The 14,693-nt window shown below is 34.7% G+C and overlaps 1 protein-coding gene across 1 annotated transcript; it reads left to right on the top strand.

The window, feature by feature from the left end:
- Positions 1–3,188: 3,188 nt before the first annotated feature.
- On the top strand, positions 3,189–13,139 carry LOC127702346 (uncharacterized). The gene is made up of 4 exons (XM_052206486.1): positions 3,189–4,138; positions 5,929–6,108; positions 11,008–11,279; positions 12,448–13,139. Exons 1-4 carry the CDS (start codon positions 3,545–3,547, stop codon positions 12,983–12,985), a joined length of 1,584 nt encoding a protein of 527 aa, XP_052062446.1. The 5' UTR covers positions 3,189–3,544; the 3' UTR covers positions 12,986–13,139.
- The last annotated feature ends 1,554 nt before the right edge of the window (positions 13,140–14,693 follow it).

A 14,693-nucleotide genomic window follows, 5' to 3' on the forward strand; every position in this document is an offset into this window, starting at 1 on the left:
ACATCAAATAAATAAATGACAATGTTAAACTGCACTTGCCAATAAGACAACTATCATAAGCATACAGAACAATAAGACCAAAACAAAGAAAGTGTCAAGATGCATTGACGTAAAAAACGGATATATGTATTCACTCATCAACTAAAATGAAAAAAATAATATATAAACTAAAATTATACTTGAATGTTTTTGTTTAATTTAATTTACATAAATCTGGGTTAAGTTGTCCCAGCTGATTAGAACTTTTGGTTTCTGATGCTTTCCAACTACATATATCATGTCATAATTGATTTGGCCTTTCACTTTTTCCAACTGATTTCGTTCTTGACAAAACCCCATGTTTATCGTTCTAGCAATGTTCTCGTTAAGGTACGCAAACAGGTCTTGTTATCATCATAATAACTTTCCCTAAAGTATCAAAAAGAAGCTGAAAACATGCTTCTATTCAATATTTTTATCAGATATTTACTTTCGTTTTAATTCATTGTATGTTATGATAAATCCCGAGCAATTCGAAAAAAATATGACAACAAGACAAACGCTAATTGGATAAACACCGAGAAGATCGAAATGTTTTCATAAACACGTGTACCTTTTGAGCAACGAAACATTCCAACAGGGAACCATTTCGGCTACTTAATGCAGGGCTCTATTTTTAGAACGAAAGGACATTTCCAATTATAAATATTATAAAAATAGATTTACGCGACGACTGTAATCAGATAAGGGTAAATAACGCAAACGATAGCGAATAAAAGCGTTAAGAACTCATGGTTTTGGCATATAATTGGGTTTTCCTTTGAATGAATTGGGTTTTTATACGACCGCAAAAAAATTTTTGTGGTCGTATATTGGTATGACGTTGGCGTCGTCGTCGTCGTCGTCGTCCGGCGTCGTCGTCCGAAGACGCATTAGTTTTCGCACTCTAACTTTAGTTTAAGTGAATGGATCTCTATGAAATTTTACCATAAGGTTCAATACCACAAAAGGAAGGTGGGGATTGATTTTGGGGGTTATGGTACCAACAGTTAAGGAATTAGGGGCCAAAAATAAGCATTTTCTAGTTTCCAGACAATAACTGTGGAACGGTGTATGGATCTCTCTGAAATTATACTACAAGTTTCCATACCACAAAGGGATGGTTAGGATTTGCTTTGGGGGGTTACTGCTCAAACCGTTTAAGAATTAGGGGCAAAAAAGGGGGAAAAACAAGGTTGTCCTCATTAATGGACAAATACTTTAGTATAAAACATTATTTAAAGCAGTGTAAGGGAGATAAATCAAATACATCATTGAAATTATCTCCCTTACACTGCTTTTAAATTATGTATAAAGTAATGGTTAATGAACAATTAAGATAATTTAAACCAGTGTAAGGGAGGTAATCCAAATACAACGTTTTAGTTACTTCCCTTACACTGCTTTTAAATTATGTTTAAAGAAATGCATATTTATAAAGGAAGACCAGTATGGCGCATTAGATTTGTAAAATCTTTGACCACATTTATTTATTTGTTATGTCGAATCTAACCGTGTATTTAGATTTTTAATTTTGGGTCCAGTTTTCAAGTTGGTCTACATTAAGGTCCAAAGGGTCCAAAATTAAACTTTGTTTGATTTTAACAAAAATTGAATATATGGGGTTCTTTGATATGCTGAATCTAAACATGTATTTAGATTTTTGATTTTTGGCCCAGTTTTCAAGTTGGTCCAAATTGGGGTCCAAAATTAAACTTTGTTTGATTTCAACAAAAATTGAATATATGGGGTTCTTTAATATGCTGAATCTAACCATGTATTTAGATTTTTTATTTGTGGACCCCGCTATCAAATTGGTTCATATTGAGGTCAAAAGGGTCCAAAAATAAACTTTGTTTGATTTCATCAAAAATTTTATTATTGGGGTTCTTTGATATGCCAAATCTAACCGTGTATTTAGATTTTTAATTTTGGGTCCCGTGTTTTAAATTGGTCTACATTAAGGTCCAAAGGGTCCAAAATTAAACTTTGTTTGATTTTAACAAAAATTGAATTTTTGGGGTTCCTTGATATGCTGAATCTAAACATGTATTTAGATTTTAGATTTTTGGCCCAGTTTTCAAGTTGGTCAATATTGGGGTCCAAAATTAAACTTTGTTTGATTTCAACAAAAATTGAATATATGGGGTTCTTTGATATGCTGAATCTTACCATGTATTTAGATTTTTTATTTGTGGGCCCGCTATCACATTGGTTCATATTGAGGTCAAAAGGGTCCAAAATTAAACTTTGTTTGATTTCAACAAAAATTGAATATATGGGGTTCTTTGATATGCTGAATCTAACCATGTATTTTGATTTTGGACATTGGACCATAATAGGTAAATTAAAAAAATTAAAGTTCTTAGACCACATTCTTTCTGAGTCAGAAACCTATGCTGTGTCAAATATTTAATCACAATCCAAATTCAGAGCTGTATCAAGCTTGAATGTTGTGTCCATACTTGCCCCAACTGTTCATGGTTCGACGTCTGCGGTCGTATCAAGCTGCGCCCAGCAAAGCATTTTATTGAACCCTGCAATGGGCAATTGCATTGGGTTTTTAATTATTTGTATTGCGTGATCACGCAAATACGCAGCTTATCTGGAGCTCTGAACATAGATAAAAAAGGTACAAACTGGACATAATGCACTAGTTCATAAACAAGTGAGAACAATCGCCTTCATATAGTGCTCAGAATATGACATTCATTAAACTTGTTCAATAAAATTAGAGAACTCTAAATCTTAAATACTGAAAGCCACATCTGATAAGTACACTGTACTATGCAAGATAACTGGACTAAAAATACTCACAACCTGTAATTAACTGCCTTTACAGCGCTTTCGCGCTTTGATTACTAATTTTTGATGACGACGGATATGTTCAAATTGTTGTGACCAATCCAGTTCACTTTTCCTCGAATGTGACCCAACGAAGTAAACTTATAAAAAAACAACTGTTATATTCCTGACTTGGTACAGACATTATTTCTGTCTTTATTAACAATTCAAAACCTTTTTTTAACAATTTAAAAACAAAATAACAGAAGTTTGGGAAGCCAAAATATAGATATGTGTTATTTTAGTCCATTTTGAAGAATACTCAAATTATATTTTATTCAGGGTCTCTCCAGTAAGCCTTAATGAAAGTATAGCTTCAAGTGACGGAAGTCGTGCTGAAAATACAGATACAGATGATGATGGACTTAATGACTGCGTATCAGTCACATCTGATGAAAATGACAACTTGCAAGACTTTGTCTCAACTTGTAGTGTTGGATCCAGGCCGTTGGAAAGAACAAAGATTTATAACTATGTGAAGAACAGGAAATTTGCTTGGGACAATGAGGACAATTTACATGATTTTGTATCATTTGTTAATGATGAAACCCGACCTAAACAACAGACATTAACAAAAGACAAAAATCAAAAACATAACAATAATTCACACACCTTGACGTCGTTCTCCAGTGGTGACGGTAAACATGACAGAGAAACTTACATTAATGCTAACACAAAACATATGACACCTAATGGCATCGATAACAGTCTGTTGAGTTCAAGAACAGCGGACAAATATCAAGCACACACCTTTTTGAAAGATTTCAAAAAGAAATCAGATTCGGACAATAAAATAAATTTATCCGTTGCCAGCAGCATAAATTTATCATCTGATTCAAACAGTTTGATCCCTGTCAGCGAATTGGTGGTTCCTTTTAGTGACAGAAACGAAGACAGAGTAGAACTGGATATGGGTAATGGTATTAAATTGTTGACGCCATTTCGATATAGTAACGATTTAAGGCGTTTTACAACAATCAAGTGGGAAATGAGGGATAGAAATATGAATCTATATACGAACAAATTTAATGATGATAAGAAGTTTTCTTCTGATATCTTCAAAATAATATCAAGGGAAAACAGAGAAGGACGAGAAAACAAGACGTTATACAAGTTTCCCTTCAGTCAAGCCATGAGTAACAATAGTATTTTTAAAGTTCCCGTCGATGGGAATAATATGTCTACCGATTTGTCAACAGATACTAAGTTTGTTGTAGCTTTTAGTGTGGGAGTTGGCAATGAATGCAGTTGGAAAGAAGCTGAAGCAAAATTGGAGGTATTTCTGATGAATTATTGAAAATTGACATTCGTTAGACACAGTAAATTAAATACCTTAAATTTATTATTGGTACCACAAAAGTCTGTTTGGTAGTCTCATATCAGAGAGAGGTTTGTGTGCACGCAAAACTAGAAGAACCCCACCACATTTTATATGTCCGTACCATGTCAGGACATCTTAATCAGTTGTTGCACATTGTTGTTTAATTGTTTATTTTTCGGAAGAGTCAGATGTTTGTGGTTGGTGTGGTCTGTTGTACTTGAAAAAAAAAAATATTTGTATATCATTTTTTTGTGTATTTCAGAAATCTTAAATTTATTCACAACTTGCATGACTCGGGACGAGATTGAAATTGCCATACACGCATATGTCGTATGCTAAAGTCGTAGAATTTTTTTTTTATTTGAATCGTTGGTTGCCGTCTCATTGAAATCTCTCTCTCTCTCTCTCTCTCTCTCTCTCTCTCTCTCTCTCTCTCTCTCTGTTTTAACTGGACAAATTGAAAGGCATTATAGATGTGGAGTAAAGACCAATTACGCAGTAGCCCAAAGGAACCTGGGAATAGTAAACATACTGTCTTCAACAATAGACAAGTGTCTCTAAACTATTGCAAAAAGACTAGAAAACGTTGTAAGCTCTAAATTGCCCTGGGTGTAGACGAGTTCTGAATTAATTAAGTCGAGACAATTAAAGATTTGCTATTAGCATAACATTCTGGAAATAACACACCTTTTGATATATACTGTTAGTTTTGTATTGTATCTGTATTGAACAGGGAGAATGACGAACAATTTATGACACTATTTGTTAAATTTCATTAGTAAATATAGTTTTATTGATATTACCAAGCACTGTCTTCCTCAATACAGAGATGATCCATACCTATCAAAGAATTCCGCTAAAACCGGTTCCAGGAACTGTCTTAAAATTTCAGTGATACGAGAGTTTTTGCTCCATAATGAAGGATTTAGCGCAAATTTGAGATTATACGTAAAACCTGCTATATATCTTGATATATCCCGTTGTTGTCAAAATATTTGTATTGCTTCTGTATTTTACAGTACAATTGTCGGGAAATTTATCAAATTATGTGTAAGACATTTGCCAGATATAATTTAAGTTTGTCGATTTTACACCGCAGCTGTAGCTGGATCGATATTTAACAAATGATTATGCTCAATCCGGCGCTAGGAGCCGTCTTGAACTTGCAGTGAGGTGAAAGTTTTTGCTACATGTTGAAAGCCTCATTTTATCTATAGATAAAGATCAGCAATAAAAGGGCTATTCCTTTCCTTTAAGGTGTTTTTATAAGCGCATTGTAATTTTTGCACTGATACAACATAGCCTTTCTCTTTATTAAATTCTGTAATTTTGTTCAGATGAGTTAGTGCATGCAGTTCATTACTAATGACAACAACTAACATAAGTCAGGCAAAAGGGCATGTTGTTTGGTTGAACTAGTCTGATGCCAAACTTACGATAGAAGGGGACGTTATATTTTACCGTCTGTGCGTCAGTTCGTCCGTTCCGTATCAGCTTAGAGTTTTGGGTTAAGGTAGTTTATGAATTTGAAATCGCGTAATGGGTGATGCATGCATAACAAGAAACTGTTACTCTGTCGATCTACCTTGTTTTGCTGCCGTTTTTTCGGCTTAAGGATGACGAAGTTTCGAACATTACGAAGGAAACCTTTTCTATAATGGTTAATACTAATTGCTTTAATATGAACAATTATAGTTATGTCTTTTAAAAAAAAGGAAATTTACTATCAGCATAAATCATTGCAGGATAAGTTTTTCATATTTCCATGCTACCAAATGAGCAGTTTCTGCATTCGATCGGAGCCGAAACAAGTATCTCAGAATATACAGCCATGTGGGTTGACTATAAAAACAGGAACGGATGGTAAAATGATTATGCAGTTCCCGCCAACCTGCGTTGAACAAAACAGGGACATAACATATCAGGTAATTCTTTTCTAAATTTTAATTTTATAAGTTAATTATGAAAATTGCAATTATTGTTCGTGCGTGTTACCCATGGTTGCTTAAATCCGCTTCACTTGACTTAATTGGAAAGTCGGCAATCTTACAACATTTCCTGTATTTAAATAAGCAGAAAACATCCTAGACAATAAATGAGCTGTCAAAGTTACCGCAAACCTGGTTTTCTGTATTTTGAAGGTAATTATTGTTGAGACTAAGTGGGCAGCTAGTACGAATAACATTTGACGATTCTAAGTCTAGCGCTTTGTTTTATGTGGCACGGGTTGTGCCTATTCTCAAATATGTACGCTGAATGTGAAAATAGTTAATATTAAACTTGACCTCCTTTTTGTCATCAATAACCACATGTTCAAATTTGAAAAGCATTGGCTACACAGTTCTATAGATATTGCATTTTTATATTAAAATTTGAGAATCATATATTTATTGAACTGTTCAAAAGTTATTGCTCGGAAACGTTTGGCACCCGCCCTAATTCACCATCTTTTTAATAATACGCGTCCTCATGAAATCTACAATTATACGTCAGAAAAACTCATAAGATATAACATTGCACGTTCAAAGCGTTAATCATAATTACTAACATACCTGAAGGTAAACTTAATACTTTCTTTGAAAACTGATCACTAGTACTATCCTCCAGCAATGGTCTGAAATAGAATTTTTTAAAAGTTAAAGCATTTGACCAATCAGCTATTTTCAAAATCTCTGATATAGAAACTCCATGACATTTAGCCTTACTAGTTGAGGACCCTCTAGTTGAATGAGCCTTAAACTTAGTTGTATCAATACCAGCTAACTTCATAATATCCTTTATCCAATTAGCTATTGTATTAGACGAGGCACCTCTGTGTGGTTTAACTAAAGTTCTAAGTAATGGATTTTGCGTAGACTTATCCTTCACTCGAAAATCTACAGAACAATTTAAATAAGCTTGTAACCAATCAACCACACATAATTTAAGGTTGTCCTCAAATTTTGGATAAAATATTTCTTTTGATTTACAATCAGATTGAGTTTTTGATATACATGGGAGCTGAAACTTAGCCCCTTCATTGTTTATTTGCATAAATCTTATATCAAGTCTAGCAATTTCAGAAGATCTTTTCGGAGCAGCTATTGCTAAAAGAATTGCTAAATTCTTGGTTAATGTTTTAAGATCCAAATCAGGGTTAACAGACTGAGAAATGAGAATTTTCAGAACAATATTAATGTCCCACATTTCCTGATACTTAGGTAAAGGTGGATTTTCCCTCCAAATGCCCTTTATTAATTTTTTATCTAATAGTGTCTGTCCCACTGGTTGAACATCAATATGAGGAAGAATAGAGGATAATGCAGACCTATGGACATTAACTGTTCTGTATTGAAAATCCTTTTGGAACATCCATGCCAAAAAATCTAGAACAGCGGTTAGAGGTGCTGAAAAGGGATCAACTTCCCGTTCCACACACCAGCTAACCCACTTATTCCAGGCCAAATCGTAAGATTTCTGAGTTCCTTTCCCCCAGGAGCTGAGCAAAATTTTTTTAACTTCCTCTGATATTGACATTGTTTGATATGATCTCCTGAGACAAGCCACCCGACTAGTTGAAGCAATTTGTTTTGAATCATTGGGTGAGGTTCCCCTTGATGTGACTGTAGCAGATGTGGAAATGTTGGCAACAGAATTGGATGTTGTATTGACATTTCCAGCATATTGCGTACCATGGCTGTGCCATCCAAGCAGGAGTTACCAGAACTACAGTTGTTTTCTCTGCTTTGATTTTTTTTTCAGACATTGAGCTATCAAGCAGAAAAGGGGGAAGACATAAGCCTTGAAACTTGCCCAAGGATGCTCCTGGATCGGGAAGCCAGCTTATGTATGTTTGAAGTTGATTGTTGGACCGATCTGCGAAAAGATCTATGTTGCAGATCATTGTCTGCCTCATTAAAGAATTGAAAACCTTTGAATGAAGTTTCCAATTTCTGGAGTCTAAATGATATCTGGACTCCCAATCTGCAATCAGATTTTCTCGACCTGGGATGAAATCTGCTTTCAGACACCATGTCAAAAGCTCTAGGGCTAGTTTGTTGCAAACTTTGGACACAGTCCCTCCCATTTTGTTGATATAAGTCATTGTTGTTATGTTGTCTGTCTGAATCAACACCTGTAAATTGTGTCTGTCTTTTAAGAAAGATTTGACTGCATGAGTCACTGCTATTAATTCCAGGGCGTTTATATGGAAACTTTTTTCTGATTGTAACCAAGGACCCCCTATGGACACTTTGTTCATTACTGCTCCCCATCCCACATTGCTTGCATCTGTTTGGATGATTACAGATGGTTGGATGGAAATTAGAGACCTTCCATTCCAATGAATTAACTGGTGTATCCATCAAATAATTGTTCAACTGCTTTAGATTTATTACAGGACGGTGTCCTCCCCTTTTATTTCTTGACCAAGAAAAGGTGACTTAGATAATACTCCTGACTTTGGGATATCTGACATATTGCTTTTTTGTCTAACAATGATAGAATTTCTTGATTGATCAATGCTGTTTTCTCTTTGTCGAAAAATAGTTTGGGGCACTGAATTTGTCTTGGCGGTATTTGACAGAATTCTAGTTTAAGACCCTGAACTGTATCTAAGACCCAAGGATCTGATGTCAAACAACCCCAGTTCTGGACAAACCGTTTTGTTCTCCCCCCTACAGGTAAGTGAGCAAAACGGTCTAATGTAACGGGGAAAAAACTTAATTCTTGAACCTTTACCTGTTGTATGCTTAATTCTTGGGATTGAACCCCTTCCTTGGGATCCCTGGTGTCGATCTTGACTGACCTCTGCCTCTGCCCCTGCATCGGCCCCCAAACTGCTGGTTCTGGTTGTTTGGGGGCTCGAGCCGAAAATACTGGTTATTGCCTCGGCCACCATTTCCATGACCACCACTGAAGTTACCATTACCAAATCTAGATAGTTTATTTTTGGAACGGCGTACAGTTTGAAGTAAGCTAAACAATTCCCTGTTGTCCTTGCTTTCTTCAATGAGCAATTTCCTGAACTTACGTTCCTGAGAACTTTTTAACAGAGCTTTCTTGCCATCTTTATCCGCTAATAAATCTAAACATTCTGGTAATACTCTACCAAGCATAGAACTACGACGATCAGATAAGTATACATAGTGAGCGTTTCCAATCAGGACTAATGCTCTCTGTACAATGTCGATGACATCTACTGGATTTAAACCACGATCACGTCTCTTAGCTTTCTCTGCTTCTGTCCATAAAATTGCTAAGGGACCAGTAGCATCTAATATTCTGTTTTCAGAGTTAATCATAGAACGTTCTTTCTTGGCATTAAGTGGTTGATTAAACTTTTTACGAAACAGTTTCTTTATATCTATCCGTTTCTTTAGAAGCGAGCTTTTTACTTATAGGAATGTTACAGTTCTTTGTGACTTCTAACCTTACGTTCTTAGTGATGCCTTGATTGGCATATTTCTCAATGTGTTTTGAAATTTTACCCGGTACCTCGATACCTTTCTTCAAAATTTCAGACGGATCAAACAGATTGTCATTATCTGAACTTTCCCCACTATCCGAGGAGGAAATCTCGGTCTCCTGTTCCGATTCATCACCAGAATCCTCCACATGTTTTCGTTTACCGGAAGAAGATGATTCTACTGGATTTCTTTTATCCGGCAACCAGTTACGTGTGGCTCTCTCGTCACTTTCACAATCTAAACCAGACGCCCCATCGTCTGATTGTGCATGAGTTTTGCCCTTATTGACACTTTGTTTGCCCTTATTGGCATTGTGTTTGTCTTTTGTGGCACTTGAATTGCCCATATAAGTATTGCCCTTATCGGCACTAGAAACATCACCTTCATTGGTATGTTCAATGTCACTTAGGTCACTCAAATGACCATCGTCAAACAGTTCAATTTCATCTTGAGATTGAACATCAGACAAGTAGTCTTAATCTTCCAACAAATCTCGGGAAGGAGTATGTTTCCCTCTAGAACTGGGCGAGTTTAATTGAGTTTGAGCCATATTATTTTTTTCAACATTAAATCTTACCGAACATCTCGACTGCGAGCTAAATTTGAAGCATTAAGTGACACGCATGTTTATATAGTACACAGGTGAGCTGTTTTTCTCACCTGAGTGGTTTTACTTTAAACAGCTCGGTTAGAGTTCATAAATGAAGGCAATTGCAATGTTATATCTTATGAGTTTTTCTGACGTATAATCAGAAACATAACTAACACCATTGTTTTTTTGTTTGTAAAAAGCAAGCAAAATTTTTACAATTAAAGATTTTCCTATAATTTATAATAATAAACTTATCCACCTTTACTTACTCATATTATATCAAAAGTATTTGATTTCCCATCATTGATGTTAATTGATAATTTTGCTGGTTTTCTGTTTTGGGTACCACACTGTACACAAAAAGAACGAACCAGCAAAATGACGTTTCAGACTTAAATGAACGTTACATTTTTAAAGCTAAAATTTTTTTGAATAGTGATATTGATTTAATATATATCTTTCTCAATCTCATAATAGTTTCAACTTGACCGACAGTGTGCAGCAAAGCTCTGTAAATTTAACAAGTAATTCCTCCCAAAATGGTTAGCAGGTAATAGACCCTTTAAAAAAAACAATATTTTGGCATACGTACAAATATATAGACTGTGAAATAAAACGTAAAATAAATATATTTCATTTAGAAAATCTAAATAACATCTACAACACTTAAGTTCATCCCGAAATAGTTTGATAAACCTTTCTCCAGCTATAGTTAGTTTTAACTCAACCAATGATAATGGTAATATTGGCATACTTTGGGAAGTTACACTTAATATTTTTTTCAGATATTCCGACCAGCAATTACTAGTGTGAATAAATCTCTACCTGAGTGGAAACCAAAATTGTTGATAGCAGTCAGCGACAAAATATGCATGAAATTTACCAGGAATTCTTTGAAAACACCTATATACCTATCTTTCCCCTTACCTGAAAATTTGAGAACACCAGGTGTGGAGCGTCGACTGATTGGCTTCAGAGATCATCGTCCGTTTATTATTAGAATGGTTTCAAAAAAGGTTAACGATGAGATATTGTATGAGGTTAAAGGTTGTGATGGGTAAGTTATTTATTTGTGATAGATTATTAAACTGTTACAATGTTCCTATAGTCAAAACAACTTTTATAAAAATATCCACTTAATATTTTTCTTGATGATTACAAAATAAACCATAAACCGTGTGCACTGCAAATGTGTTTTGAAAAAGGTATATTTCCTGCGCAAATCTTGTTGTGAATCGACGCGAAATAATAACATATAAATCATTTAGATCGTTCCTGAAGTAATTGTATACATATAAAAAAGAAGATGTGGTATGATTGCCAATGAGACAACTCTCCACAAGAGACCAAATGACACAGAAATTAACAACTATAGGTCATCGTACGGCCTTCAACAATTAGCAAAGCCCATACCGCACAGTTAGCTATAAAAGGCCCCGAAATGACAATGTAAAACAGTTCAAACGAGAAAACTAACGGCCTAATTTACGTACAAAAATTTAAAAAAAATCAGTAGGTTTATATGTATATGTCACAGACACTTGTCCCTAAAAAAAACCCAAAATACGTCCTTACCTTTAGATAACACATGGTTCCAATCTCGATTTTTTTAGAAATAACACTCGGTCGCAAACTTTTGTTATATTCCGATTTCGCGGTGGTCTACCCCGGCCCACTGAAACGTGTTATGTTGTAAATCTGCATTAAATTATCTGAAGAATGGTGTATGACACGTCTACATTTGTTGTCAGAATCAAAGTAGGTCAACCGTAATTAGTTTCTTCTTCTTACAGTGAAACGGCGATTGCTTTTCTGGATTTACCTTAATCAGAAAAAATTGAAGACATTAGGCAAAACTCCCGTCCTACCTTTATTGTGTTACCCGTATACAAAGCTTTAATCTTATTCATTTCATTTTGAACTAACAGTGTTTTAATGATTATCAAAGTCGTGTATCAAATGATTTGACAACTGCTCTTACTTTAACCTGAATGTTTCCGTTTCTTTTTTTTCCATTCAATGATAATGAATTACTCCTTGAAAATTATATCTTTTTGGTTGAATTGTTACAATATTTACATGACCTTTGGTTTATAGAATCTTATCATATATACTACATTGTACTATTTTGTTACAAATGCCAAAATATAGAATGAAAATATATACTTTAGTAAAGGACATTTTTACCGTATTATATCACACAATATTTCTAATGTTTCTTTCAGGGCTGCATTAGCTGTTGTACAAGTAGGTACAACTTTGGATACTAATATTTTAAAGACGGAACTTGACATCTTTTATGGAAGTCGCATACTTTGCAAAATAATATTGTTTGCAAAAACTACGAATGAAGGTTCAAGTGACCTTGGTCAATTATTTGCGCTTTGTGTGATTCAAGCAGAAGTTGATGACACCATTGAAAATTCAATTTTAAGAAGAGGTTTCAGATGTATCTATATAACTGACGCCTTATGTTTAAATCCGTTACAGAGAATTCGCATTCAAGTATCTGGTGGTATTCTGTCTCTTACTTGTGATGGCCTACCAGTTACGAACCACTTCTTAACATTTTTATGTGAATCTAAGGAAAATGCAATTGAGTTTCCAGTCAGCGTGGTAAAAAGCGGAATTCCTTACGCTATTGTGAAGTTTTTGTTGGATATTATGTCACGCGGGACAGTATCCGAAGTTCATTTTGAACCATATTTGCCTTTTAAAAGTTTTTATAAAAGGACAAGGGGGTATGCAGAACACTCCATGTGATATTTAACAGAGAGTAAAGTGTTTTTAACGCAGAGCTCGCAAAGCTTTGGCTAATTGTGTTTTTTTAGTGTCGGTAATGATTCTTAGGAGTATTTATTGTGTTGCGATGTATCATATATATCATGCATACAAAATATATCATTAGTTTACATAATTTATTAGTCATGAATGAATTTTTTAAGGAGCATTCAAAAACGTCAACTAGGTCATGATGGCAACCATGAAACTTTCTAAGCGAGACATTCGTATTAGTCATTATCTTGTTAGTAACAAATGTATTAAGAAAACAGAAGACTTTGCATCTGGACACATGAAAGCGGTGCTGGAATGTTACTTAATAGCAAAACAATTTTCGAATCTTGACCCACCTTTAATTAGGTATTTCAGCTGCGTGGGATAGAAATCGACTTTATGCAAGTGCACGTATACATGACATACATGTACATGTATTAGACTTTTATTGATTTGAGAACATTCAAATACGAAATAAAAGATGAATTTTGGTCTGTTTTGTAGGGTTCTAATAACAGCTTCATTTTAAAAAAGTTACAGACTTTCCGTATACTGTGGATTCATTTATTTTCGTGGGTATCAATTTTCGTGGATTGAGAAAAACTTGCATTTTCGTGGATATTTGATTTCGTGGTTTTACCAATTTCTGCATACAAAGCCAAAAGAAAATTTGTAATTCGTTGAACATTTGAATTCGTGGTTCACCTGTACCCACGAAACCCACGAAAATTGGTATCCAACGAATAATAATGAAACCACAGTAATCCGAAATAGGTTAACAGATGTATTGATACTTATTTGCATAAGGTCGATTTCTATCCGACGCAGGTCATATGACAAAAGAGCAACCTAACAACTAACAAAGCAATAATACCACATCTGATTTTTATACAAACATTTCCACGATTGTGATTGTTCGCTTAAATGGGCTATCGAAAATAGGACGCAGAACTTTTGCGCGTTTTCACCTTTCACACGAAAGGACATTTACGTTCCAAAACACTGTGGACATTCGCGCTTGACAGCACCGAGTCGATACCGCTGCTGGTGGACCATTAGTCCCCGAGGGTATCACGAGCTCAGAAGTCAGCACTTCGATGCTGACATGATTTAAAACAAACCTTTCTAAAATTGTCCGTTGATAAATTTTGAAAGAATCTAAGATTTCAATTCTCTCAGGTCTAAGTTGACCTTTGATGGGTTAGGCTTTTTATTTCAGGAACATGTTTTTAAAAATAGTGGAATTAACTACTTTTGGAGTGTCAAAAACTCGTTGGAAGTACTTGATAAATTGCATGCATATATTGGTGATTTTGAATCTGTTCAAAGTTTAGATTTTTCTACCCTATATACCACTTTGCCTCATATTCTTATTAAGAAAAAATTCACACACCTAATTAAATGGGCATTTAAAAAGTCGGAATGCGAATACATATGTTCAAACTCTTTTAGGTCATTTTTTAGTAGCAACAAACAAAAGAGCTATGTCAATTGGACATGCTTTGATACTATATCTACCCTTGAATTTTTACTTGATAACATTTTTGTTAGCTTTGGAGATTCCGTATATCGTCAAGTTATCGGAATTCAAATGGGGACTAACTGTGCACCACTTATTGCGGACCTGTTTTTGTATTGTTATGAGTTACAATGTATGACTAAAATCAGCAAAGACCCATCGAAACAACATCTGATA

This window comes from Mytilus californianus, unplaced genomic scaffold (genome assembly GCF_021869535.1).
Source record: "Mytilus californianus isolate M0D057914Y unplaced genomic scaffold, xbMytCali1.0.p SCAF_5, whole genome shotgun sequence".
Lineage (NCBI taxonomy): Eukaryota > Metazoa > Mollusca > Bivalvia > Mytilida > Mytilidae > Mytilus > Mytilus californianus.